This window comes from Narcine bancroftii, chromosome 13 (genome assembly GCF_036971445.1).
Source record: "Narcine bancroftii isolate sNarBan1 chromosome 13, sNarBan1.hap1, whole genome shotgun sequence".
Taxonomy (NCBI): Eukaryota; Metazoa; Chordata; class Chondrichthyes; order Torpediniformes; family Narcinidae; genus Narcine; species Narcine bancroftii.
Window position 1 is genome coordinate 51820008 of NC_091481.1, and position 25210 is coordinate 51845217.

The 25210-nt window shown below is 49.2% G+C and overlaps 1 protein-coding gene across 3 annotated transcripts in view; it reads left to right on the forward strand.

Moving 5' to 3' along the window:
• The first annotated feature begins 510 nt into the window (after positions 1-510).
• The window catches only part of LOC138748831 (prolyl 3-hydroxylase 1-like), a 29814-nt gene continuing 5114 nt past the window's right edge, over positions 511-25210 (forward strand). Inside the window, exons 1-14 of one of the 3 annotated variants that reach the window (XM_069909634.1) lie at positions 511-992; positions 4470-4622; positions 5054-5243; positions 5512-5643; positions 8847-8986; positions 9441-9530; positions 10069-10121; positions 10663-10754; positions 11119-11246; positions 19581-19661; positions 20084-20234; positions 20349-20430; positions 24189-24264; positions 25019-25156. In XM_069909634.1, coding sequence (XP_069765735.1) covers positions 534-992; positions 4470-4622; positions 5054-5243; positions 5512-5643; positions 8847-8986; positions 9441-9530; positions 10069-10121; positions 10663-10754; positions 11119-11246; positions 19581-19661; positions 20084-20234; positions 20349-20430; positions 24189-24264; positions 25019-25156 — 1965 coding nt within the window. In that variant the 5' untranslated portion in view covers positions 511-533. The remainder of the gene's footprint in view (positions 993-4469; positions 4623-5053; positions 5244-5511; positions 5644-8846; positions 8987-9440; positions 9531-10068; positions 10122-10662; positions 10755-11118; positions 11247-19580; positions 19662-20083; positions 20235-20348; positions 20431-24188; positions 24265-25018; positions 25157-25210) is intronic. The other 2 variants (XM_069909635.1, XM_069909636.1) reach the window with 2 other exon arrangements.

Below are 25210 nucleotides of genomic sequence, written 5' to 3' on the forward strand. Positions count from 1 at the left end.
CTTCTCCCCTCCCTCTGCCCCTTCTCCCCTCCCTCTGCCCCTTCTCCCCTCCTCTCTGTCCCCTTCCGCCTATCCCTCAACTCCCTGACATTCCCTCATTCGCTTCCACACCTTTCCCACTTCCTCCGTCCCCCTCTCTCCCCTCCCCCAGCTCTTCCCCATCCCATTCTCTCTCCTTCCCCCCATACCACTTCCCCCTCTCTCCCCTCCCCCTCCCTTTATCCATCCCATTCTCTCTCCTTACCCATACCCCTTCCCCCTCTCTCCCCTCCATACTCCTTCCTCCTCTCTCCCCTCCCCCAACTCCCTTTCCCCATCCCATTCCCTCTCCTTCACCCTCTCTCCCCTCCCCAACTCCCTTTCCCCATCCCATTGTCTCTCCTTCCCCCTCTCTCCCCTCCCCCAACTCCCTTTCCCCATCCCATTCTTTCTCCTTCCCACTCTCTCCTCTCCCCTCCCCTTCCCCCCCCCCCCCCCCCTCTCTGTCCCCTCCCCTGGCTGACGTGTCCCGTTTCCTCTCTCTCCTGCCGAGGATGGGGTGGGTGAGTCGTATTTTTCTGCTGCCTCTGCTGAGCTGCTTCGGTCAACTGCCGGAGGCGCCCGAGCCCCTGCTGCAGCAGCCCTACGACGTGCTATGGACATCCGGCCTGCAGAACTACCAGCTCGGCATTTGGGGCGAAGCGACGCGGCTGCTGGAGCGCTCGCTGCTCGGCCGCTCGGCGCTGCGGCGGCTGCGGAGCCGCTGCTCGGAGCGCTGCAGTCGGGTCCCACCGCTGTCCTGGGACTCGCCTGCCCAGGACCCTTCGCCGCCTCTGGCCGATCCCCTGTCCCAGCTCGCCTTCTTCGGCCGCTTACTGCATCGCGCCGCTTGCCTCCGCCACTGCCTGGGCAGCGTGCTGGGGGACGTGTCCCGCCACCGGGTGGGCGAGGAGGTGGAGGCAGCGTTCCGCCTCCGGCATCCCTACAACTACCTGCAGCTGTGTTACTACAAGGTGAGGACGGGGCAGAGGAGAGGAGATGAGATGAGAGGAGGTGGGGGAGTAAGGAGGAGGGCAGGGGTAGGGAAGCGGAAAGGAGAGAGAGAAGGGATGAGGAGAGGGTAGTGTTGGGGGATATGGGGGGAAAATGGTGGGGGGGGGAATGGTGTGGGAAGGAGATGGGGTAGGGGAATGAGGGGGAGGAAGAGGGCTGGGGTAGGGGAAGAGGAAAGGGATGTGGGACATGGGGGAGAGTAGTGTAGCAGGGAGAGAGGAAGACGGGAAGGGGAAGCCTGGGGTAGATGAGGGGGAGGGAGAAGGAGCTGGAGGGCATTGAGGCAGGATAGAGGGGGGTGTGATAAAGTGGGTGGAGGGGATGAGGATGGGAATGGAGGGATGGGTGGGATACAGGGGTAGAAGGGCAGGTGGGTGGGTGAGGGAATGGGAAGAGAGATGGGAGGGAAGGAGAGAAAAGGGATCAGGGATAGGTTGAGAGAGGGGTGTTCAGAGGGAAGATGAGTGCATGGATAAGGAAACTGGGAAGTGGATAGGGGTGCGGGGAGGAGAGAAAGGGGGAGAAGAGAAAGGGGTGAAAACAGGAGGGGGAAAGATGGGTAGTGAAAGGGAGCAAGGAGAGAGGATGAATAAAAAGAAAACATTCTAAATTTTTCATACCACTTAAACTTATTGCCCCGGAAAAAATGCACTGGCTGTCCACCCCTATCAACGCCTCTCGTGAACTGTGTATAATGGGGCATTCAATATCTTTACCCATCTCCCTCTTCCACCCACTACCCTCTCTCTCTCCTTCTTGCTTTTATCTCCCCCTCCATCCTCTCCTCATCCCTCCTGCCTCTGACACCTTCCCACTCCCTCTTCTCTTTCAGCTCTCTCTTCCTTCCTTCAACTCCCCCTTCTCCTCTTCCACCCTTCACCCTCTCTGTCCAACAGGCCAATGAAAGTGAGCTTTACAGAGAATGAGGGAGGGGCCGGGAGGTTGTTGTGGTGCAGGTTCACGTTTAAAAGACTGAGGCAAATGGATGGATGAGAGATAGGGTCATGTGTGTGAGGGATGGGAGATTGAGATTAGTGTGGAGTGAAGTTTACAGGGGTTGTGGGACTCTGGTGCTGGACCTTTCCCTGTTGTCGTGAGTTCAATGGGGGACTGGTGGGGCAGAGGGAAAGAGAGGCCTCCTCCCCGTTCAGTGTGGAGAGCATAGAGTGATGTTCTGCGCCACTCTCTAAGGAAATATATCTCCCCATGAACTTTCCTCCACTCGCCTTAACTAGAGGTCCTCTGGTATGTGCTTCTCTCAACTGGGGAAAGGTGCTGGCTGCCCACCCCTATCTCTGCCTCTTTTCCCAGGGCGACAGTAGCAAATGCCAGAAGGTGTTTAAGGTGAAGGGAGGAAGGTTTGGGGGCAATCTGGAAGGTCAAACTTGATAGGAAAGAGGTAAAAGAAACTGAGAAGGAGGTAGAGACAGCATATGGTTCCCACCACCAGATTCAGGAACAGCCATCAGACTCCTCAACAACCAACTCAATCAAACTAAGTTAAGGATTCTTACTTGTTCATAATTTATCACTGAATATTTATTTTCTGTAGTGCACAGTTAGTTTGTTTTTGGGTTTTTATTTTTGCAAAATCGATAGCTAGAAATCCTGCTGGGTCTGCAGGAAAAAGAATATCAGTGTTGTATATGAAGGTGAAGTACATGGATAATAGCACAATTCTCAATAGTGCAGAGTAACAGAGATCTCTGTGCTCCAGATCAAGTTTTCCATGCTAGTTGAGAAGGTTTAAGGCACACTGACCTTTGTTATTTCGGTGAATTGAGTTCAAGAAGTGTGAGGTGGTGTTGCTGCTCTACAAAACTCTGGTTAGACCTGTGACAGAGTATATAAAGGTGTTTAGGAGATAAATTGAGAAAGGTTTGTTAGAGAAGGTCACACACAAACTCTTTAAAACACATAATTTTTGCAGGAGCTTTTGCAAGAGTGTTATTTGCAAAAGGCAACAAATGTAAAACAGGTAGTGGCAACTTAGTCTGGAAAACAGAACTTGCTGTCTGGAGGGTCATATGATCTTTGCAGACAGAGAGCAGAGAGGAAAAAAAGAGGCTTTGCTAACAGCTGGACGAGTGAGAGAGAGACACAGACATCGGTTCCAGAGGTTTGGAAGATGACCTGATCAAAGGAGAGGACTTGCTGTCCAGTGTTTCCCTTGGAATAGGAGAAACAGAAAGGAACTATGTGGTGACCTGAAATAAGAAAAACTCTCTCTCTGAAAACCAACAAGAACCCTTCTGAGTGGTAACCATTTACCTGTTAATTCACCTTGTGAATTTTACTAATGTTAACTTTTCTGTGCACAGTACAAGAATTGCCTGCAACCAGTGAGATTGGGCTGTGAACCAAAGAACTTTGCTGAACGTACACACACATCGCATACACGTGCTTAGAATTAGAAGGGGGTTAAGTGAGTCAATTGAGATAAGTTAAAGTTTGATTCTATTTTCATGTTCAAAGATAATTAAAAGCAACTTTTGTTTAAGTAACCCCTTGTCATGGTGAATATCTTTTGCTGCTGGGTTTTGGGATACTCTGGACTGGTAATGGACTTCACTTAGAGTATTGTGATCAGTTCTGGTACCTCATTACAGGATGGGCAATGAAGCTTTCGAGGTGCAGAGGAGATTGACCAGGATATTGCTTGGATTGGAGAACCTATCTTACGAGCCAAGGTTATCAGAGCTGGAGATGGAGGGGCAGGCTTTTCTTTTTGGAGCAAAGGGTGAGAGGTTATATATAGATGCCTACTAGGGTGGACAGCCAGCATCTTTTTTTTTTCCAGTGCAACAGCAGCAAGTAACAGAGGATATCTGAACAAGATGAGAGGAGGAAGATTTAGGGGAGACATCAGGTGAACCTTATTTTTTAAACAGAAAGTTGTGGGTTCCTGGGATGCATTGCTGGGGTGGTAGTGGAGGCTGGAATAGGGACATTTAATATACCATTTAGGCACATGGATGAAAGAAAACTAGAGGTTATGGGAGAGGGAGGGAAAGGGGAGAAGGTTGAGTAGATTTATTGAAGGTGGCATAACATTGTGGGCCAAATGGGCTGGACTGTGCTGGAATATTCAATGTTCTGCATAGGTCAGAATTTAAATTATTCAGGGGGGGAAGGAGAGACAAGGGAAGAGAGAATCTTCTATGAACCATCCCCTCCCCATCATGTCTACCCTCCCCGTCCTGTCTCTTACCCCTCACCCCCCATCCTGTATCACCTACCCGCCCATCTCTCCCCTACATCTCCCAGTCCTATTTCCCCCAACCCAATTCCCTTCCCTTCTCTGCACCTCCCTCTCCCCCCTTTCCCCTCACCTCCAATGATCTGGGACAAACTGCATAGACTTGAATAAACCCAACTGGCCCACCTCCCCCTGCACCTTCCCCATCCCGACCTCTGTGGCCTTGTCTTCCTGACAGACTGGGCAGCTTCAGAAGGCAGCATCAGCTGCCCAAACGTTCCTGGAAGCCCACCCAGACCACAAGGAGATGCTGGAAAACATGGACATGTACCGACTGATGGACGGGGTCAAATCAGAGGACTTCCAAGACCTGGAACCTCAGCTACACTGGGTGAGGAACTGGGGGACTCAGTCTCCGTATTCCAGGGAGTGAGGGAATCAGTCCCCTGTTCTAGGGAGGGAGGGTAATCAGTCCTGCTGTCCCAGGGAGGGAAGGGGGGGGGAATGTCACCCAGAGCCAGGGGCAAGGGGGGAATCAGCCCTACTGACCAGGGGTGGGTTGGGGGGGGGGGGGGGAAAGGGGAATCTGTCTCCCTGTCCCAAGAAGGGGTGAAATCTGGCCCCCTGTCATGGGGAGAGAGTGAGGTGGGGGGGTGGGGTGGGAGGGAATCAGTGCTGCTGTCCCAGGGAGGGAGGAGAAGTAGTTCGGCCCCTTTCTCCACTGTGGAAATTAGGTAACTTGATGATCTAATCTTACCTCTCTGCCTCTCCTATCTAATCTTGTCTCTCCCTCTCCCCCTATTCCCCCCCCCCCCCTTACAGGATACATACGAGGCTGGTGTCCGACTTTATGATCTCCAGCAGCATGAGGGAAGCATTTTTCAGCTGGAGCAATCTGTAGGACACTATCTGTCCTCTCTCTCCGAGTGTCGTGACCAATGTCTTGGACCCTTTCAGTTCGAGGACTACAGCTACCTGGCGTATCAGAGTCACCTCCACGAAGCCATCGGAGGTTGGGAGAAAGGGGGGAGTGAGAGGAGGGGGAAGGAGATAGGAGGGGAGGGAGAGAAGGGGGTGGGAATGGAGAGGATGCAAGAGTGTCTGCAGAGAGGGTGTGGGGGAGGGGGAGAGAGAGACTGGAGGGAGGGGGAGCAGAGGATGGGGGGAGAGAGGTCGGGAAAGAAGGGGCTGACGCTGCAGGAGTGTGCAATGAGATGAACCCCATGCAACAGACTGATGTCTCTTACCCACCCCGTCTCTCCCTCCCCCTCCTCAACCAGACCATCTTGTGCAAGTTCTCCACTGCAACCAGGAGTGCATCAGAGATTTGGGATCAAGGCCCCGACTTCCTCGCCGCCCTCCAGATTTCCTGCCCTCTGTCTTCACCCTCCTGTTGTCTGCCTACCATCAAGGTGAGTGTCCTTTCCATTCACTCTCCCACTCCCTGCCCTCACAAAAACGGTCCTCTTCACCATCCTCAACAATCTCACCTTCCCGTCCCTCTTCATCTCTATTTAATCTGTTCCCCTTCCCCACATCAATCTCCCCTCCTTCAGTCGTCATAACCCACCTTCTACCTCTCTTACATCCATGTGTCTGACTTCTAAATTTAAACCTCCCCATCAAAAGTTCCCCCTCCCTCTCTTTCTGTGATCCTCCACCTCTCTTAATTTCTGTTAGTATCCACCCCAGCTCCATCTCCTCCTTCCCCGTCTTGATTCTTTCTTCCTGCTCTGCATTGACTGAGTCACCAGCCTTCCCCAATCAATTCTCACCTTTCCTCTCCCATCCTCCTGTTTCTTGATAAATTATCACCTTTTGCCAGTTGCTCTCTTCTTACTATCCCGACTCCCTGCTTTTTCATTCCGATGCTTGCCTGCTTTTTCACTCATACCCTGAAGAAGGGGCTCAGGCCCAAAACATCGGTAATCTATCTTCACCTCCTGTGGACGCAGCAAGAATTGCTGAGATCCTCAAGAACATCTGTGTTTTTGCAATCACAATGTCTGCAGACTTTCGTGTTTCAGTCCACAAAATCCTCCCTCACATCCCGTAACCATCAGTATATTTTAAATCCATGTCCTCAAGAGTTAAATGTTAGTGTATCCCACAGCAACCTCACTCTCCCCTCCCTCTTTCTCTTGGATCCATGTTCCTAATTTTTTTTTAAAATGTAAACATCCCCCAGAATAACCTCTCCTTCCCAACCTCCAAATCTGAACCCTCTATTTTTCTTTCATCCATGTGCCTAAGAATATTTTAAATGTCCTGTGTTGTCCAAGACTCTACCACCAACCCTGGCAATCCATTCCAGGCACCACCACTCTGTATAAAATGTTTTTCAAAAACTGCCCCTGATGTCTCTCCCCCCCCCCACCTTAAACAGATGGTATTTGCGAATGTCGTCATGTCCACCCTATCAATGACTCTCATAATCTTGCAGAGCTCGATGAAGTCACTGCTTATTCTTCTGTGCTCCAAAGAGAAAGGCCCTTGCTCTCTTAACATTGCCCTCATAAGATGCGTTCTCCAACACAAACCTGCTCATCAGGTCTCACGGCATCCATAGGAGATATATAACCGATGTTTCGGGCCTGAGCCCTTTGTTTAACGATGAGCAAAAATCAGGGAGGATTTAGGTGGAGGAGGGAGGGAGAGAGGGATGGAGAGAAGGAGCACTGGCAAAAAGTGGAGTTCAATCCAGATAAGTGAGGTGATGAAGTTCGGAAGGACAAACCAGAAAGCTGAGGATGTGGTTAATGATAGTATTCTTAACCGTGTGGAAGAACAGAGGGACCTTAAGGTCAAAATCCATGACTCTCTAAAGGTTGCCACACAGGTTGGCAGGGTAGTTGAGTATTATGGTATGCCGGAAAATTGAGTTCAGAAGTCGTGAGGAAATTTTCCAGCTCAATAAAACTCTAGTTAGGCCACACTTGGAATATTTTGAATCAGGAAAGTCTGCAGCTGCTGTGATTGCAGTAAAAACACAAAAGTTTTGAGTTTCTTTAAAATGTTTGTGCTACTACTGCAGTCAGCGCCCAGAGGAGGTAAAGACGTGTAACCCACGTTTTGGGCCTGAGCTCTTCATCAAGGTAGGAGTTAGAAACCTGAATAAAGGGCAGGAGGAGGAGGGGAAAAGGGGGGATGAGCACAGGCAGGAGGACATAGGTGGACATGAATAGAAGGGTAGAAGCAGTAAGGATTGATCAGGTGAAGGTGGTGGTTCTGGGAATGCGGAGCTGGAAGAAAGAAGACAATTGGGTGGATTGTGGGGGGGGGGGGGGTGGGGGGAGGAGGGGAAGAGGCTAAGCCAGAGGAAAGGAGAAATGGGGATACATGGGTGTGGGGATAATGTAAACCAGAGAAGTTGACATTAATGCCATCTGGTTGGAGGGACTCCAGACTGAAGTTGAGGTGATGTTTCTCCAATTTCCAGGTGGTCTCAGTCTGGCAGTGCATGAGACTGTCTGCAATGGAATGGGATGGGGAATTGAAATGGGTGACCACTGGGAGATCCAGGTTATTGTGGTGGACGGAGCCAACGTGCTAAGCAAAGCGATCTCCCAGCCTGCTCCTAGTCTCTGCAAGGTAGAGGTGACAAGCACTGGATGCAGTAGATGAACCCTGCAGATTCAAAAGTGAAGAGTTGCTTCATTTAAAGGGAAGTGTTTGGGGCCTCGAATAGTGGTGAGGGAGGAGGGTTTGGGATAGCCAGAAACTGTTGACAGAGGGAAACATGCACCTTTTAAACCCAGTGACATCATTTATGTCAAAGCCATTACTCATTATTCTTTCTCATCTCCTCCTGGTGTCGTCAATGTCTAGGACAGCTGTAAAACTGAAGGAGAAACCTGACTGGAGGAGAATGAGAGGGGATCTCACTGAAACAGTACGAATGTCGAAAGTCGTGGACAGAATAGATATAGAAAGGTTGTGTGGGAGAGTCTAGGACAAGAGGGCACAACTTCAGGATTGAAGGGCGTCAACTTGGAACAGAGATGGAGAGGAATTTCTTCAGTCAGAGGATGATGAATCTCTGAAATTTGATGCCACAGGCATTTGTGGAGGCCAGGTCATTGGTTGTATTGGGAGAATGACAGGATCTGCCAGGGCTTCAAAGGTTATGGGGAGAACATTGGGCAGTGAGGCTAGATGGGAAAATGGATCAGCTCATGAATGAATGGCAGGGTAGGCTGAATGGGCTCCAATGTCTTATAGATCCAAGGGAGAATGTGGGACCAGTATGCGTGGGATTATCCGTGGAGATGGTAGGCTTACCAAAATTGTGGGCAGGTAGGATCAGAGTGCAGGGGATCCATCCATGGATAGCGTGGGTCAGAGAGTCGTGGAGCAGGTGGGTCAGCCATGGATATGACGAGCTAAGAGGGATTTGGGCAGGTGGGTGAGATATTGTGGACGGATGCACAGATGGGACAGTTTCAGAGTGATAAGGGGCCAAACACAGGCAGGGAGGAAATGTCCAAGCCTCTTCTGCCCCCTCAATACTCACCCTACCCCCACCAACCACCCCCCACCCTGCCATGGTATGGAAGGAGAAGGGGCATGTTTCCTGATTTCCCCTCACTAAGCCCCCTTGCCTCCATCCCTGCAGTCGGAGACTACGAGCGAGCTGTGGAATGTTCCAGAACCTGCCTGTTGTTCTGGCCCAATGATCAGGCTGTGCTCGGTGACCTGGAATACTTCCAATCCCGACTTGGGGAGGAGAGGTCGGAGCAGGTCAGGGCCAGGGAGGTAAGTGTTACATTTTGGGACAACCTCATATCTCCCCATGCGACCTCCCTTATGGAATTCCCCATGGGATCTACCCTCCCCAAATCTCCCACCAGATCTCCCCCTAGATCTACCTATGGGATCTACACTGGGATCTCTGTATGGGATCTACCCCCTCCAAGGAAATCCTCCCTCATGGATCTCACCTTGGAAACTCCACCCACAGATCTCTTGACAGGATCCATGAGATCTCCCCATGGGATTACCATGTAGATCTCTCCCTGGGATTACCCCCCCTCATAATCCCACTCTGAGGTGTCCCCACAGGATCTCCTCCCTAGGGATCTTCTCCCATACCCAAGGATCTCTCCATAAGGTCTTCCCACAATTGCTCATCTGGATCTCCCAGCCAGAGGGGAGGTAGAAGCAGCAGGCAGTGGTTGCATTGATGCGGTGCCTCACTCATCCCCCACAGGAGATCCGGCTACACCTGGAGCGTTCCTTGCTGGAGAAGAGGCTACTGTACCTGGCCATGGATGGGATAGGCGAGGAATTTCAGGACCCAGTGAGTGCCCCCCTTGTACCCCGAGGTACTTCAGTTCCTCGAGACCTCCCCACCATTCACCATTCCACCCTTGTGCTTTGAGAACCCTGTGCCCCTCAACACATGGACCATTTACCATGTCCCACCTTCATTCCCTGAGGTCCCTCCATTCTTCGGCACTCCCCACCGGGTCACTCCCTGTACCCTGAGGTCCCTCCGTACCTCGACACTCCCTACCATGTTCTGCCCTCGTATGTTAATGTCTCTCCATCCCAAGACACTTCCCACCGTTCACCGTGTCCCACTCTTGTTCCTCAAAGTCATTCCGCACCTTACCATTCCCCACCGTGTCCCACCAACATTTCCCGAGGTCTGTCCATCCTGCAACACTCCACATTATTCTCCGTACCCAACACTCGTATGCAGTGGTGCCTCCATCCTGCGACAAGCTCAACCATTCACCATGTCCTACCCTCGTATTCGATGGTCCCTCTGTCCCTTGCTGGGATGGGACTGTGAGGGGGAGCACCCACTTGACTAACGTTCCATCTGTTCTCAGGAATCATGGACCCCTGTGGACATCGTTCCCGTTTCACTGAGGGAGAAGCTGAGGTGAGTGGGAAGCTTCCTTGGCCCATGTGGTGCTCCCTCCCTCCCTTTCAGTGCAGAGTTTCTCTTCCCCCGTTCCGCCCCCCAGTGCGGGGCACTCTCCTTCCATGTGGAGCTCCCTCCCCACCCACCTATTGCGGAACTCCCTCCACACACACCCCCCCCACAAAATGGGAAACTACCCTTCCCCACCCCCTTGTATGGAGCTCCATCCCACCTCCCAGTAGGAGCTCCCTCCCCTCACCATCAGTGTGGAGCTCCCTTCACCCCACTCAATGCGGAGCTCCATCTCGGCCTCCCTCCCCACCCCCTACCAGTGCGGTGCTTTCATTCCACCCACCCCCCAGTGTGGAGTTCTACCCTCACTCCCCCCACTCCCCCCATCCCAATTGCAGGGCTCCTTCCGCTGCTGCCCCTCTTTCAGTGTGGAGCCTCCTCCCTCCCGTAGATGGAGCTCCTTCTGCCATTCCCCTGTGCAGGAACTTCTTTTGCCCTCCCAATTCTGGGATCCCTCTGTGCTGACAGATGTCTTCTCACTTTGCAGGAGGCAGGACAATGAGCGGCAGGCGTCTGTGTCAGAGAACAAGACATCCCGACGAGAGGCCAAGCCTTTGAGGGGGCTTGAGGCCCTGCGAGGTACATCTCTCTCTGACTCTTCACCCTAACTCTATAAATCACCCCCTCTCCCCAGAGTAGACTTTGTCTGAGTCCCTCCTCTTCCTGGGGAATGCCTGAAATAGGGCTTGGGCTTTGCTGCGCCTCATCTCCCAGGGTATCCCCAAAATTTGACCTGAGCCTTGCCTGAGTCTATTCTGCCATAGTGAAAATCCAAAAGCCTGTTCCTCGCTCCTGATCTTGACTGAGTGACTCCTCCTTACTAAAGTAGGCCCAAAATGAGGCCTGATCTCGCCTGAATCTCTCCTCTGCCATGGGAGGACCCAAATGAAGCCTTGCCCTCACCTGGACACTCCTATCTCCTTTACTCTCTCTTTCTCTGCAGCTGCCTCGCCGCACCTTGCCTCGCTGGCGGTGACCGAGGTGGGAACCCCGGAGACAGGTCCTGAGCACTACGTGCTGGATCGTGCCCTGTCCCACCGTGAGTGCCGCCTGCTCCGTGGCCTGTCCAATGTGAGTCTGGCTCATGGGGTTAGAGAGAGGGACAAAGGAAAGAGAAATCCCTCTCTGACACCAGACCCCCAAGACATACCACAACCTTCAACTCTCCTCCAACTCAACCTCAGAACATTTGATTGCTGACTATCATGACCCCCGCCCTAATCTTTGTCGCTTCTTGCGCCCATAATCCTGGTATTTGACCCTTGACCCTCACAACCTCCTTGTCCTGATAGTTTTCCCATCTTGTGCCCTAACTCCCAGTATTTGACCCCTGATCATCACAAGCTCCCCCTCATCCTGACGTTTGCTCCTTCCTGCTCACTTCACCCTGAACCTCATCACCCTGACCTTTGCTCCTTGCTTCTACATGTCCACACTACTGGCATTTAACCCCTGACTCTCATGACTTGTTCAACCTGACCTTTGCACCTTACCCCCTTGTGCCCCATCTCCTGCATTTGAGACCTGAATCCCATGACCCACATTCACCCTGACCTTTGTCCCCTCTCTTGCCCCATGTTCTGCCATTTGATCCCTGACCCCCATGGTACTCCATCTCTGAACTTTTACGCCTTTTTCCACATCGGCATTTGACCCCATGACACTCGACCTGTGTGAGGTCCCTCCTTCCTCGCTTTTGGCATGATCCACCCAACCCCGGCTCCTCTACTGACCTATGACTCTGTTACATATCACCTCACCCTCACCTGACATAACACTTCACCCCACCCCACCCAGCCCCACAATATCATGCAGGATGACTCCCCCCCACCCCCCCCAACCTCAACCACACTGCGGGCTGTGACCCACAATCCCAAATGCTCTATGACCACTAGGTAGTGCTTACGGGATGGAGACGGAGAAGGGGAGGGAGTGGGGAAGGAGAGGGGAGGCAGAGGGATGAGTGAGAGAGGGAGGAAGAGGAGGGAATGGGAGGTGTTATACAGTCAGGATAATGTGAACTATTTTGTAACTGCGTAAGAGTACACCCTTCTACTGTAGTAACTGTAGTGTACCACTGTGGGGTGTATGTATATGAGTGTGTGTGAACAGTTTACTGAGATGTTGGAAGGCATCAGTAAGTAGTCTCTTCTGTTATTTGAATCTTACATCTCTAAGTTATTTAAAAACCTCCAACATAACACAGAGACATAGCATGGTGGCCCTGGTATAAGAGAACAGGAGAAAAGCCATACAATTGATTGTAAGTCACTTGGAATATGAAGGGGAAGAAGGAAAAAAACATTACTGAAAAAAAAATGGCTGGAGCAACAGCAGTTCATCCAGTGATGGACGGGAGGCTGAAGACATTGTTGAATCGTTTAAAACGTTTCAGCAGAATTGCAATTTAGCATTGAAAAGCTCTTAAAAATGCCACAGCAGAGGAGAAGGTCAGTTCTATACATGTCTGGACAGGGGAGCGAGGTCGTGACTTATTTAATCGCTGAGAGCTCACGGGGTGGAGAAAAATGATCCAGAGCAGATATTTGCAAAGTTTGCTTCTCACATTGAACCCAGGTCTAATCATAGAATTCAATGCTATGAATTTCAAGGCTTAATGCAAGAGACTGATGAGACTGTTAATAACTTCCTCACTAGACTGAAAATAGTTGCTGCAAAATGTAGATTTAAGGATGTAGTGGAAAGATTAGCTGATCAACTAATATGGGAGAGTTCCCATCCCAGTGGAAAAGTCTCTTAGCGGGAAGGATAGCTTGAAGCTATAGACACAGCCATTGCCTTCAAAGCCACGAGGTCGCAAATGAAATCCCTATCTATGGAGACGCACCCACAGCAAAGAGAAGGAGGGGTTGATGCTATAAAGAACACAACCAGAAAAGTTCAAACCCTCCCCAAGATCTTCAGGAAGTGAGGTAGACAAAACATATGCCCCATATATGATTCTGAATGTAGAGCCTGTGGTAAAGCAAACCACTGTGCAAAGTTGATATAAAGAAAACAATACCAGTGAAGAAAAAAGACAAGAAGAAGATCCACTACATAAAAGGAAACAACAGAGAGGACCCTGACTCCCAGATACTGGACATGGAATCCATACACCTTCACGAGATATTGGCTGAGAAGAAAGAAGGAAGTGAGTCACACACAGGGATCCAAATACACAGGACAATCCAGAACAAGCCTATGAGATTTAACCTCAAGGTGAAGCTGGATACTGGATCACAAAGCAATGTCCTTCCACTCAGACTCTACCGCCAGATGTTCCCAAAGAACATAATCAAAAGGTATCCAAAAGATGGTGCATTGAATACAGCAAATGTCACTTTAACAACCCATGATCAAGCAGCTCGGGAGAGCTCAGATCAATGGCTGTCATAAGGGAAAGAACATCCTTTGTACGCTCTACATGGAAGATGCTGACGGACCAGCATTTCTGTCTGGATAGCTGCTGGGAGTTGCAATTCATCTCTGTCAATTATGAGATCCAGGTAAAGAAAATATGCCAAAAGTACAGAAACACACAACAAAAAGAGGAAATGATTTCACAGTAGTACCTGCCAGGCACACAGTGGGAGCAGACTTGTTCAACGAGAATCAAGAATGTTACTACTCTAAGTTTCCAATTGTCAAAAGGGTGAAAGACCTGAGAGCATCAACTCTCACCTCAGAAATGTGAGCGTTCCTTGCTGAACAAGGAATACCCGAGCAAGTAATATGTGACTTTGGAACACGGTTCACGTCACAAAAATTCAGAAAGCTGGCTGCAGAATATGGGTTTGTTATCACTACAACATCCCCATACTACCCCCAAGATCATGTGCTCATTGAAAGACAAGTGCAAACTGTGAAACACACATTAGTTAAGAGTTGTAAAACAAAAGAAGGCCCAGACCTGGCTCTTCTATCATTACGAGCAACTCCTTTAAGGGCTGACATGAAGTCCGCGGCAGAACTTCTAAATGGCAGGAGATATAAAACAACTCTGCCAAGCAAAATACACCCTCCAGAAGACCAGGAGGAAACCAGAAGACTGGCTGATATGCAAGAAGAAGGATGCCATCATTATAAAAAACACGCACAAATATTGCCAGAACTCTTCAGAGGGCAGCATGTGCATATTCAAAACATGGATCCCAACAAATCTCATCAGAGAAGCTGAGAAACCAAGATCAGACATTGCCGAGACAGACTCCGGCAATCATCTGAGGAGGAACAGGATTCACATCCGGCCGACACAAGATGTGATGAAGCAGAAAGCTTTAATACCAGCAAAACACCAATATCAAGTGAGGTATCAAGTGAAGAGACCACAACCACTAATACCGAAACATCAACACAGCAGTTGTCAGGTGAAGTACAACAAGTTACATCACCTACACGTGTACCAGCAGCGCAGAGCCCAACGGTCGCAGCCAAATCCACAAGATGGCGAAGCAACATACTGCCGCCAGCATGTTATCAATAAGAACTATTCAAAAATCCAAGTGGTAAAGAGAAAAATGGACAATAAAATTATTAAAAGTGATGGACTGGGAGGACTCAGATTTCTGTTTCCTGATTTTTAAAAATGATAGAAGATGTTATATGTAAGGGTCTGGGAGGGTTCTGGCACTGGATGAGAGGAGAGAGGTGAGGGTGAGGATGGACAGTCATGCTCACTCATACATATTCTAAAAAAGCATATGGAGAGTCATGGTGACCGCAAGGTAAGGAGTAATGGCGGTGAGAGGAGGAGGGAGACTGCCAGAGGTGTGAGCGGAGGACGGGTGAGATTTATGTATGGTATGTTTCCTTTTATTATCTCAAGGAAAATGGTTGTGAGTGGAAATGTATGTTATGGTGTTGTGGGTGAATGGGCTTGTGGTGTTTTTTTTTCCCCTAGGGCTTATCACGGCTCTGACAGAGTGGAGCAATGGGCGGATGGTAAGAGGTTGGAGGTGGGGGGTGGGGGAAGGTGGGGGGGTGGGGGGGAAGGCAGTGAAGATGGGGAGAAAACATTTAGGGAGGGAACCCATGTGTAATGGCTAAAAGTGTGAACGGCTTAAACGGGTCGGTGAAACGAAAAAGGGTTTTGGCATGCATTTAACAAAATGGGGATAGATCTGGCCTTCCTCCAAGAGATGCATTTAACAGAATGGGAACATCAAAAGCTAAAAAGGGGATGGGTGGGTCAGGTCATATCCTCTTCGTTTGGCTCAAAAGCAAGGGGGGTAGCAATCCTAGCAGGGAAGTGTGTTCCAGTGCAGGTGCAGAAGGTGATTACAGACAAAATGGGATATTCAGGACTCTGGACCCGAGTGAATGTCTCCGCCCCCAACTATGATGATGAAAAAATTACACAGGACATTTCCCTATGATTGGCAGAGGCAAATGAAAATATTCTAATGGGGGTGACTTTAATCTACGTCTGAATTCTGGGCTAGATAAATCCACAAAACGTATAATTAGGACTAGAGTGGCAAAAACCACTATTGACTTCATGAGGGAGCTGAATTTGATTAGATGCGTGGTGGAAAAAGCATCTAAGAGAGAGGGATTACTTGTTTTACTCAAAGCAACACTAAAATAGACCTTTTTCTGGCTTCAGCCCATATACAGGGTAGGATCATGGAAGCTGAGTGTAGGGCAAGGCTCCTCTTGGACGATATTTCCCCCCCTCCGGTTCTGACCATAGAAATACTGGAAAAGCAGGACACAGCATAGAGATGGTGTTTTAACACTGTTGTTAAAAATAAAATGGAGTTTTGTAGTTTCATAACAGAAATAGCCGTGGTCTGTGAGGACCACTGCCCCCCCCCCCCCACCCCAGATAAATTCCTTCTGTGGAACACCCTGAAGGCATACTTAAGGGGCCAGATAATTGGGTACACAAAGATGGTCAAGAAAAATTATGTGAGAGAGGTGGTGAATTGGAAAAAGACATTACCCAATCATAGAATGATTTCCGGGAATCAGGTTCAAAGGACCACTATAGAGCTCTTACAAACAAGAAATTAGAATTTATAATATGCTTCAGATGTATAGTATGGAGAAGGCCCTTATGAGGTCAAGGAAAAAGTATTATGAGTTGGGGGAAAGATTTCATAAGGTCCTTGCTTGGCAGTTGAGGGCAAAACAAGCCTCTAGAATAATTAATGCAATACAATCAGGGAATGGCCATAACTCATAAACCAAAGGAAATTAATAAGACCTTCAGAGAATTTTATGAAGGACTGTACAAATCTGAATTGACTGGGGATCCTAATAAAACAGATGAGTTTCTGGCCAGATTGGATCTCCCAAATTTAAACCCGGAGGAGCAGATGGGACTAGACTTTCCTTTTATAGAGGAAGAGCTGGGGAAATCATAGAGTGCACTACAAACTGGCAAGTCTCCAAGGGATGATGGATTCCCACCTGAGTTTTATCAAGAATTTACGGACTTGCTAATGCCCCTGTATATGAAGGTGATAGACCAGGGAAGGGAAACACGAATATCCCCCCAGAATCTTTCACAATGGCGATTGTTACCACGATCTTGAAGAAGGGTAAAGATCCACTTTTGCCCTCCTCTTACAGACCATTTTCTCTGCTGAATACTGATTACAAGGTCCTTGCCAAGTCTCTGACAAACAGATTGGTATTGCATCTGCTGAAATTAATAAACAAAGACCAGGCAGGCTTTGTGTAGGAGAGACAAGCAGCAGACAATGTTGGCAGACTTTTGAATGTAATGCATTTGGCACAAATTAGATTAAGGCGCTATACCATTCCCCCAAGGCCAAGGTTGTGACCAATGGATAAATTTCTTCAGCTTTCCCACTTACCAGATCTAGTAGACAAGGGTGCCTGCTATCACCAGCTTTCTTCGTGCTAGCAATGGAACCATTGGCTGAGGCCATTTGCCAGGACCCAGACATTAAAGGTTATAGAGTGGGCCAGGAGGAGCAGAAAATCAACTAATTTGCTGATATATCTGACAGACCTTGCGACATCCTTGCCTCGACTGAATGTGGTACTGAAGGACTATGGGAAACTGGATATAAGATCAATTTAGGGGAAAAAAGTGAGGTGATGCCACTCACTGAGTGGAATTAGAGGCAACTTAAAGAAAATAGCAATTTAAAGTGGCCACAGGAGGGGATTAAATACCTAAGAGTTAATATTGGTGACAACTTGAATAATTTGTACAAGTTAAATTGCACCCCCTTGCTGGAGAGAGCTGAGGAGGACTTAAACAGATGGATGCCCCTGCCCATAACATTAGTGGGCAGGGTTAACAGCATCACATGAATGTGTTGCCAAGATTCCGGTATCTTTTTCAAACATTGTCCATGCCGTTGCCCCGGGGTTTCTTCAAACCGCTGCTACACAAGGTCAGAAAAGGTGGCAAGGGTCTCCATGGAAAAATTAACATGGGATTATAGTCTGGGCAGACTGAGAATGCCAGACTTTAAAAAATACTATTGGGCAGCTCAATTGAAATACATCGCTTCTTTCTTCCAGACAGGAGGTGGGCACAGATTGATCTGCACCTGGTGGGCGAGAGGACAGCAGAGGACTTTATTTATAAACGGGATGCCAAATTGCTGTCAGGAAAGAAAGGCAGCTCCACATTAAAACAAGTGATTAATATCGGGAATAAAATTAACCAATAATCTGAACATCAAAGTGGGGCTGTCCCCAAAAACGCTCCGACTCCTAATAAATTAATACCATTAATGGTAGGTAACAAGATCCTGGACACCTGGCATCAGGTGCAGAGAGGACTGTTACAAGCAGGGGCATTTAATGTCGTTTGAGCAACTCAAAAACAAATATGACTTATCAATCCAGACATTCCACTGCTATCTTCAAATAAGATCTCTTTTACGGGACATATTGGGTCCAAATATGGCCCTACCTCGGTACAGTGCTATAGAGACCATGATTCGAAGGGGGAGTGGAAAGAAATTCATTTTTGCAATGTATTTACTGCTCCAGTCAGATGGACCCAAACCGGGCCGAGAGAAATATGGGGATCGGACTTGGGTACTGTAATTGATGAGAGATGCTGGTCCAACTTATGCCGGGAAAGCATGACCATGATCATCAATGCAAGGTACAGGTTGGTGCAATATAATTTTCTGCACCAGCTGTATCCAACGCCGCAGAAAATAAACAGATCAAAACCAGAACTCTCGGACCAATGCTTTAGATTTGGCGTTGCGACTGGGACTTTCATGTATGTAACCTGGTGAGTCCCTTCTGGGTTGATCTAGGCCAAGCCCTGAAGAAAATCATAGGTAAATGATTCCCGCAGGATCCAGAATTGTTCCTGCTGGGAAACATAATGGGCATAAGGCTTACAATGAAGATGTCCAAATTTCAAATCCAATCTGTGTTATTGGAATTGGCAGTGGCCAGGAAGTACATTGTGACTACTTGGAAGACCGACTCTAATCTCAGTATTGGACCGTGGAATGTAGAAATGCAGAGCTGCATTCCCCTGGAGAAAATAACATCATAACACAAATATGACACCACCTTTCGAAGGATCTGGCAATTGTATAGGCTTAGGGCGGTGATTGATTCCCCCGTTCCCTGCTGTGGCATCCTCCCCCCCCATTCCCCCACACTAATCCCGATCAAGGAAAGTCAGGAACATATAGAGGCACAACAGCCACCCACTGAACCGCAACAATCCCTGTTCCCTAATTATTATTTATTTCCCTGGTGTAGAAAGTTTTTTTGTTGTTGGTCAAAGTCTGGATGAGCTGAACTGTATTAGATGTGGAGGGAGCTGGGAAAGACACAAGCCTGGGGTATATGTACATTGGAATACGAGTTTCCAATGATGGTAATGTACAAGCTTGTGTGAAAATAAATATAAAAATAGTGTAAATAAACTAGTGTACAAGTTCAGTTACTTAAGTTGCACTGGAAAGAAAGTGATAAAGAGCACATTTTTTCTTTATCTTGAGAAGGAGGGATGTTATATAGTCGGGATAATGTGAACTATTTTGTACCCGTGTAAGAATACGCCCTTCTACTGTAGTAAATGTAGTGCACCACTGTGGGGCATATGTGTATGTGTGTGTGTGAATAGTTTCCTGAGATGGTGGAAGGCATCAATAAGTAAAGTCTCTTCTGTTATTTGAATCTTGCATCTCTACGTTATTTAATAATCCTCGCAAGTAACACAGAGACATGACAGGAGGGATGGAGAAGGAGAGGGAAGTGGGAGAGAAAGGAAGTAGGGGGAAGCAAAGGGGATGGGAAAAGAGGGGGGAAGGAGGGAGAGGAAGGACAAAGAGGTGATGGGGTTGGAGGGGGAGGGACACAGTGAGTGAGTGAGTGAGGGGGAAACAGTAGGAAGGTGTGGAGATTGAGGTTATAACACTCCATGCCCTTACTCCTCCTCAGGCTGTGGACAGGTTGACACCAGGGAAATCGAACAAGGATGCAAGACTCCTGGGGGGTATTTCCCTCCTGAAGGTGATGGAGGTGAGAGGGTGGGGGTTGTCAGGTGTGTGAGGGAGGGGAGAGAGAGAAGAGACAGGAGAGAGGAGGAGGAAGGGGGGATTGTGAGTGAGGGGAATGTGGGAGAGGGAGAAAGGGTGGGGGGATTGCAGGTGAGGGAGAGAGGGTGGAGGTGTTGGGTGTGTGAGGGAGGGGGAGAGAGGCAAGAGGAAGGAGAGTGTGGACAGAGGTGGTGGAATAGGAGGTGGGAGGGAGAAATGGGAAGGCAGGTGAGAGGGGGCCGAGAGAGTGAGCAGGGGAGGAGAGCGGACAGAAGGAAGGGAGAATGGGGAAGGAGGGGTGAGAAGAAGAGTGGGGGAAAGAGGGAGTTGAGAGAGAGGGCCACACCTCTCAACCTGTCGCATGGGCAACAGGCAAAGGACTCACGTCCCGCTCTTTGCCTGCAGCTTGCCCGAGATGGTTTGGTCGAGAAGGAGGCCACCCGCCTCTTCCACGAGGTGACGGAGAGAGGTCGAACCATCGTTGACCACCTGTACAAACCCGACGGATCCCTGCACCTCGGCCTCTCCCACCTGCGCTGTCAGTTGGCCTCTGCAGGTCAGTGAGGGCAAAATCCACAGACCAGGTCTCAGGCTTCTGAATGGCAACTTACAGGCCAACCGTTGCACCCACTCCCTCCTGACGATAATTGTCCCTCTCCTCCCCCCTTAGGTAACAGAAGGGAGGTCCCATCCCCAACCTGGGACCCCGAGACCAGTCGTGACGGAAATCGTTGTGGAGCAGGAGTCTTCAGGTAAAGATTAACACCCCAAAATTCCCCCAGTAACCTATATTACAACACCCCGCAAATGACCCCAGTAACCCCCCCCCCCTCATACACGGAGGTATTTCTATTTTACAACACTGCACCATTCAACATGTCAGTCCCCAGAACCAAAGAACTCTGTTCAGCAATCTTCCCCACCATGCAGAGTGTCATTATTCGTACCCCAACATCTGTCTGTTTAACAACACAATTTGCCGTTCACCGTGTCAGTCCTTGTAACCCGAGATTTCTCTGCTCCACAACACTCCCCTCAGTTCATATTGGTCCCTGTACCCTGAAGTATCTATAACTTAATTTAGACATACAGCATGATTACAGGCCATGTCAGTCCACAAGTCTGTGCTGTCCAATTTACACCCAATTGAGCTACGCCCCCCCAGTATGTTTTGAACAGTACGAGAAAACTGAAAACCCTGGGGAAAACCCACACAGACGTGAAGAGAGCATACAAACTCCTTCCAAACAGCACGGAATTTGAACCCATACTGATCGCTGGGCCAACTGCTATTTTAACCATGCCGCCCTATTCCACAACACTCCCCACTGTTCACTATGTCGGTTCCTGTACCCCCTTGCTCTTTTCTACAAAACTCCCCACCATACCCCATGTTGGTCTACCTACCTCAAGGTTTCTCTGTTCTATGACAGCCCCCCATCGTTCCCCATGTCAGTCCTCCTACCCTGAGCCTCTCTGTTCTACAACAATCTGCCCAATTCACTGTTATCATTCCTATACCCTGAAGGCCTTTGGTTCATCGACACTCCCCACTGTTCACTATGTTGGTCCCTATACCCAGAGGTCTCTCTGTTGCATGATGTACTCCACTGTTCACCGTGTCAGTTCTGGAACCCAGAGAACTCTCTGTTCCACTACATTACCCATCGCCACTGTGTCAGTCCCCATACACTGAGGTCTCCTTTTCTATAACACTTCCCACAGTTCAACGTGTCGATACTCATATTCCAGTGTCACTTCAACAACACTACCTTATCAGATCTCATACACCACAGGGGTATCTATTCTCCGACATACCCCACCTGTTACTGTTAGTCCCGAGGTCTCTCGTTTCGACAGCACTCCCCATTGTTCACTGTGTCAGACCTTGTACGCCGAGGTCTCTCTGTCCTACATGTCATTCCCCACCATTCACTGTTAGGTCCCCATACAATGAGTTCTCTTTGTTCTACATCATTCTCTACTGTTTAAAGTGTCAGTTCCCATACTGAGGTCTCTCTGTTCTGCAACATTCCCCACAGTTCACCATGTCGGTTACTGTATTATAAGTTCCCTGTTTGACAACACTCCCCGCCATTTACCGTCAGTTCTCCAACCCCGAGGTTTCTCTATTTTCCAATCGTCCTCATACCCCAAGGTCTCTCTGTTCAAGAGCACTCCCCGTCTTTCACATTGTCTGTCGCTGCACCCTAAGGACATCTTGTTCTACATCTCTCCCCACCCTCACCTTGTCAATCCTCAAGCACCAAGATCACCGTTCTCAACCATCCCCATTCCTCATCATCTTGTACCATGAGGTCTCTGTTCTACAACACACTCCACCAATCACTGCATTGTTCTTCTTCCCCCAAGGTCTTTCTGTTCTACAATACTTTCCACCATTCACTATGTCATTCCATGCATCCCAAGGTGTCTCTGTTCCACAAATCTCTCCCCAGTGTTCACCGTGTCAGTCCTCAGACCCCAAGGTCTGTCTGTTCTATAATGTGGTCTGTCTGTTCAATAATGCTCTCCACCTTTTATGTGTTAGTCCTCATACCTTGAGGTCTCTCTGAAGTGCAACACTTCTCACTATTCACTGTCAGTCATCATATCCCGAGATCTCGGTTCTCCAACTATCCATACAGTTCACTATGTCGGTTCCTCTATACCCAAGGCTCCTGGTTCGTTAACAGTCATTCACCATATTTGTCCCTGTACACAGAGAACTCTCTGTTCCACTGCACTCCCCATTGTTCAGGGTGCCATTCCTCATATGCCGACGTCTCTCCATTCCATTCACTATGTCAGTCCTCATAACCCAAGGTCTCGTTCTGCAACACACCCCACTGTTCAGCATGTCCATCCTTACACCCCGTGGAATCTCTGCTCTTCAACACTCTTAACTGTTCAGTAGATCTCTCTGTTCTGAAACACTTCCCATTGTTCACTGTATCAGACGTCATATCCTGAGATCTCATTGTTCTCTGACAGTCCCCATCGTTCACTCTGTTACTTCCCATTGAGGTATCTTGGTTCTACACCACTCGTCACCATACACAGAGTCAGTCACCATACCCCAATGTCTTTATTCTACAGGACTCTCCCACCATTCACCATATCAGTCACCATTCCCCAAAATCTTTCTGAGCTACACACTCCAAATTTCACTGTGTAAGTCCACAGAGGTTTCTCCATTATATAACACTCGCAACCATTCACCGTGTCAATCCTCATAGTCCCACGGTCTCTCTGTTCCATAACACTCTCCAGCATTTACCCTGCCAGTCCTCATACCCTGAGGTCTCCTGTTCTTTAAACCCACCCTTCATGTGTTGGTCCACGTAGCCCAAGGTTTCACTGTTTTACCACACTGTCCACAGTTCTTCATGTCAGTTCCTGTACCTGGATGACTTTGTTCTCTGACAGTCCCCTCTGTTCGTCCTGTCAGTCTCCGTACAAGGTCTCTCTGTTGTACAACACTCTGCACTATTCACCGTGTCTGTCAGTCCACATAGCCTGAGGTTTCTCTGCTTTATGACGGTCCCCAATATTCACCGTGTCAGTCCACATACCCCAAAGTTTCTTGATTATACAACACTATCCACCATTTACCATGTTGGGTGTCTTCCTGATTAACTACATTGCTCACCTTTCACCGGTGTCAGTCTCATAGCCCTGAGATCTCTCTGTTCCACAACATGCTTTACCATTCACCACATCGGACTTTGTACCAAGATCTCTGTTCTATAACACTGTGGTCTCCTGTAGCCCATCGTTCAGAGTGCCGTTACTTGTACCCCATCATCACTCTGTTCCCTGACACATCCCACCATTTTGTGTCCATCCTCAACCCAAGGTCTCTCTTTCGGCAATATCCCCACTGTTTAACATGTGGTTGCTTGTACTCCGTGGTATTTCTCTTCTACAATACCTGCCACCATTCATCACGTTTGTCCCCATATCCTGAGCTCTCTCTGCTTGACGACACTCCCAACCAATCACCATGTCACTGTTGTTCCCCTAGGCCTCTCTATTCTACAACACTCCCCACCGTTCACCATTGGTTCCCATAGCCCATATTTTCTGTTGTTTTCCGACACTCTCCACAACATTCACCATGTTATTCACCATTTTCCAAGCTCTCTCTGCTCCACAAAACTCCCCACCATTCACCGTGTCAGTCCTAATACCCCGAGAACCCTCTGCTCCACAACACTGTTACCCAAAGTCTCTCTGTTCTAAAGCACTCCTCACCATTTACTGCGTCGGACCTCGTACTTTGAGGTCTCTCAGTTTGACAACACTCCCCGCCGTTCAGCATGCCAATTCTCACATTACAAGGTTTGGGATCATATCGCTAGGGATAGAACACAGGAATTCATTCTTTGTTCCCTTTCCATTCCCTTCCTCTCTCTCTCTCTCTCTCTCTCTCTCTCTGTCCCCTTTCCTCCCCCCCTTTCTCCCTCCCTCCTTCTCCCCCTGCATTGCTCTATCTCTCTTTTCCCAGCGTGCACCTCTATCTAAACGATGAGTTTGAAGGGGGGAGATCAATCCTCACGGATCTCGAAACGGGGGCAGTCATGGTGAGTTTTGACACCACTCTTCTCCCTTTTGTTCAGATACCTCCCCTCCCTCCCACCTCTTCACTCCCCCTCTCTATCGCCTCCTCCCTCTCTGATGAGGCAAGGAAATGAAATGTTTCTGGTGGTGATAGGTGGAGTGTGTGATGGAACAATGTGATGGGAGCTCCATTCTATGTCCCATGCCAGAGATTTGTGTTCAGATAGTGCGGAGGGAGCTCAACGCTATATTCTACCTGGGAGTGTGTGGAGAGAGCTTCACTCTTTGTCCCACAGGAGGAGTGTGTGATGGGGCAATGTGGAGGCAGCTTCATACTGTATTCCACCACGTGACTGCGATGGGAAGGTGTGGAGGTAGCTTCACTCTGTGTCTGACCCTGGGTGTGTGTGATGGGTCGGTATGGAGGGAACTTCACTCTATTCTACCACGGGTGCATGCGATGGGTCGGTATGGAGGGAGCTTCACTCTGTTCTACCACGGGAGTGTGCGATGGGATGGTGTGGAGAGAGCTTCACTCTGTTCTACCACGGGAGTGTGCAATGGGACAGAGGCGAGGGAGTTTCACTGTTCTACCATGGGAGTGTGCGATGGAATGGTGTGGAGGGAGCTTCCATCTGTGTCTGACCCCGGAGTGTGTGATGGGACAGTATGGAGGAAGCTTCACTCTGTGTTCCACCCCGGAAGTGTGCAATCGGACGGTGTGGAAGGATTCTGACCCACGATATTGACCTAAACCCCTTGGTCTGCCCCCCACAGCAGTATGTCACCCCGACCTGTGGGCGGGTCCTGAGCTACCGGTGCTGGAACGGGACATATGTCAAAGTGGGAGAGGTGACTGGGGGTCAGCGCTGTGCTCTCACCCTGTGGTTCACCCTGGACTCCATCCCCAGCGAGGTGAGTGGGTCTGCCCTTCTTATCCCTCCCCAATGCCCCCTGTCCCCATGCCCC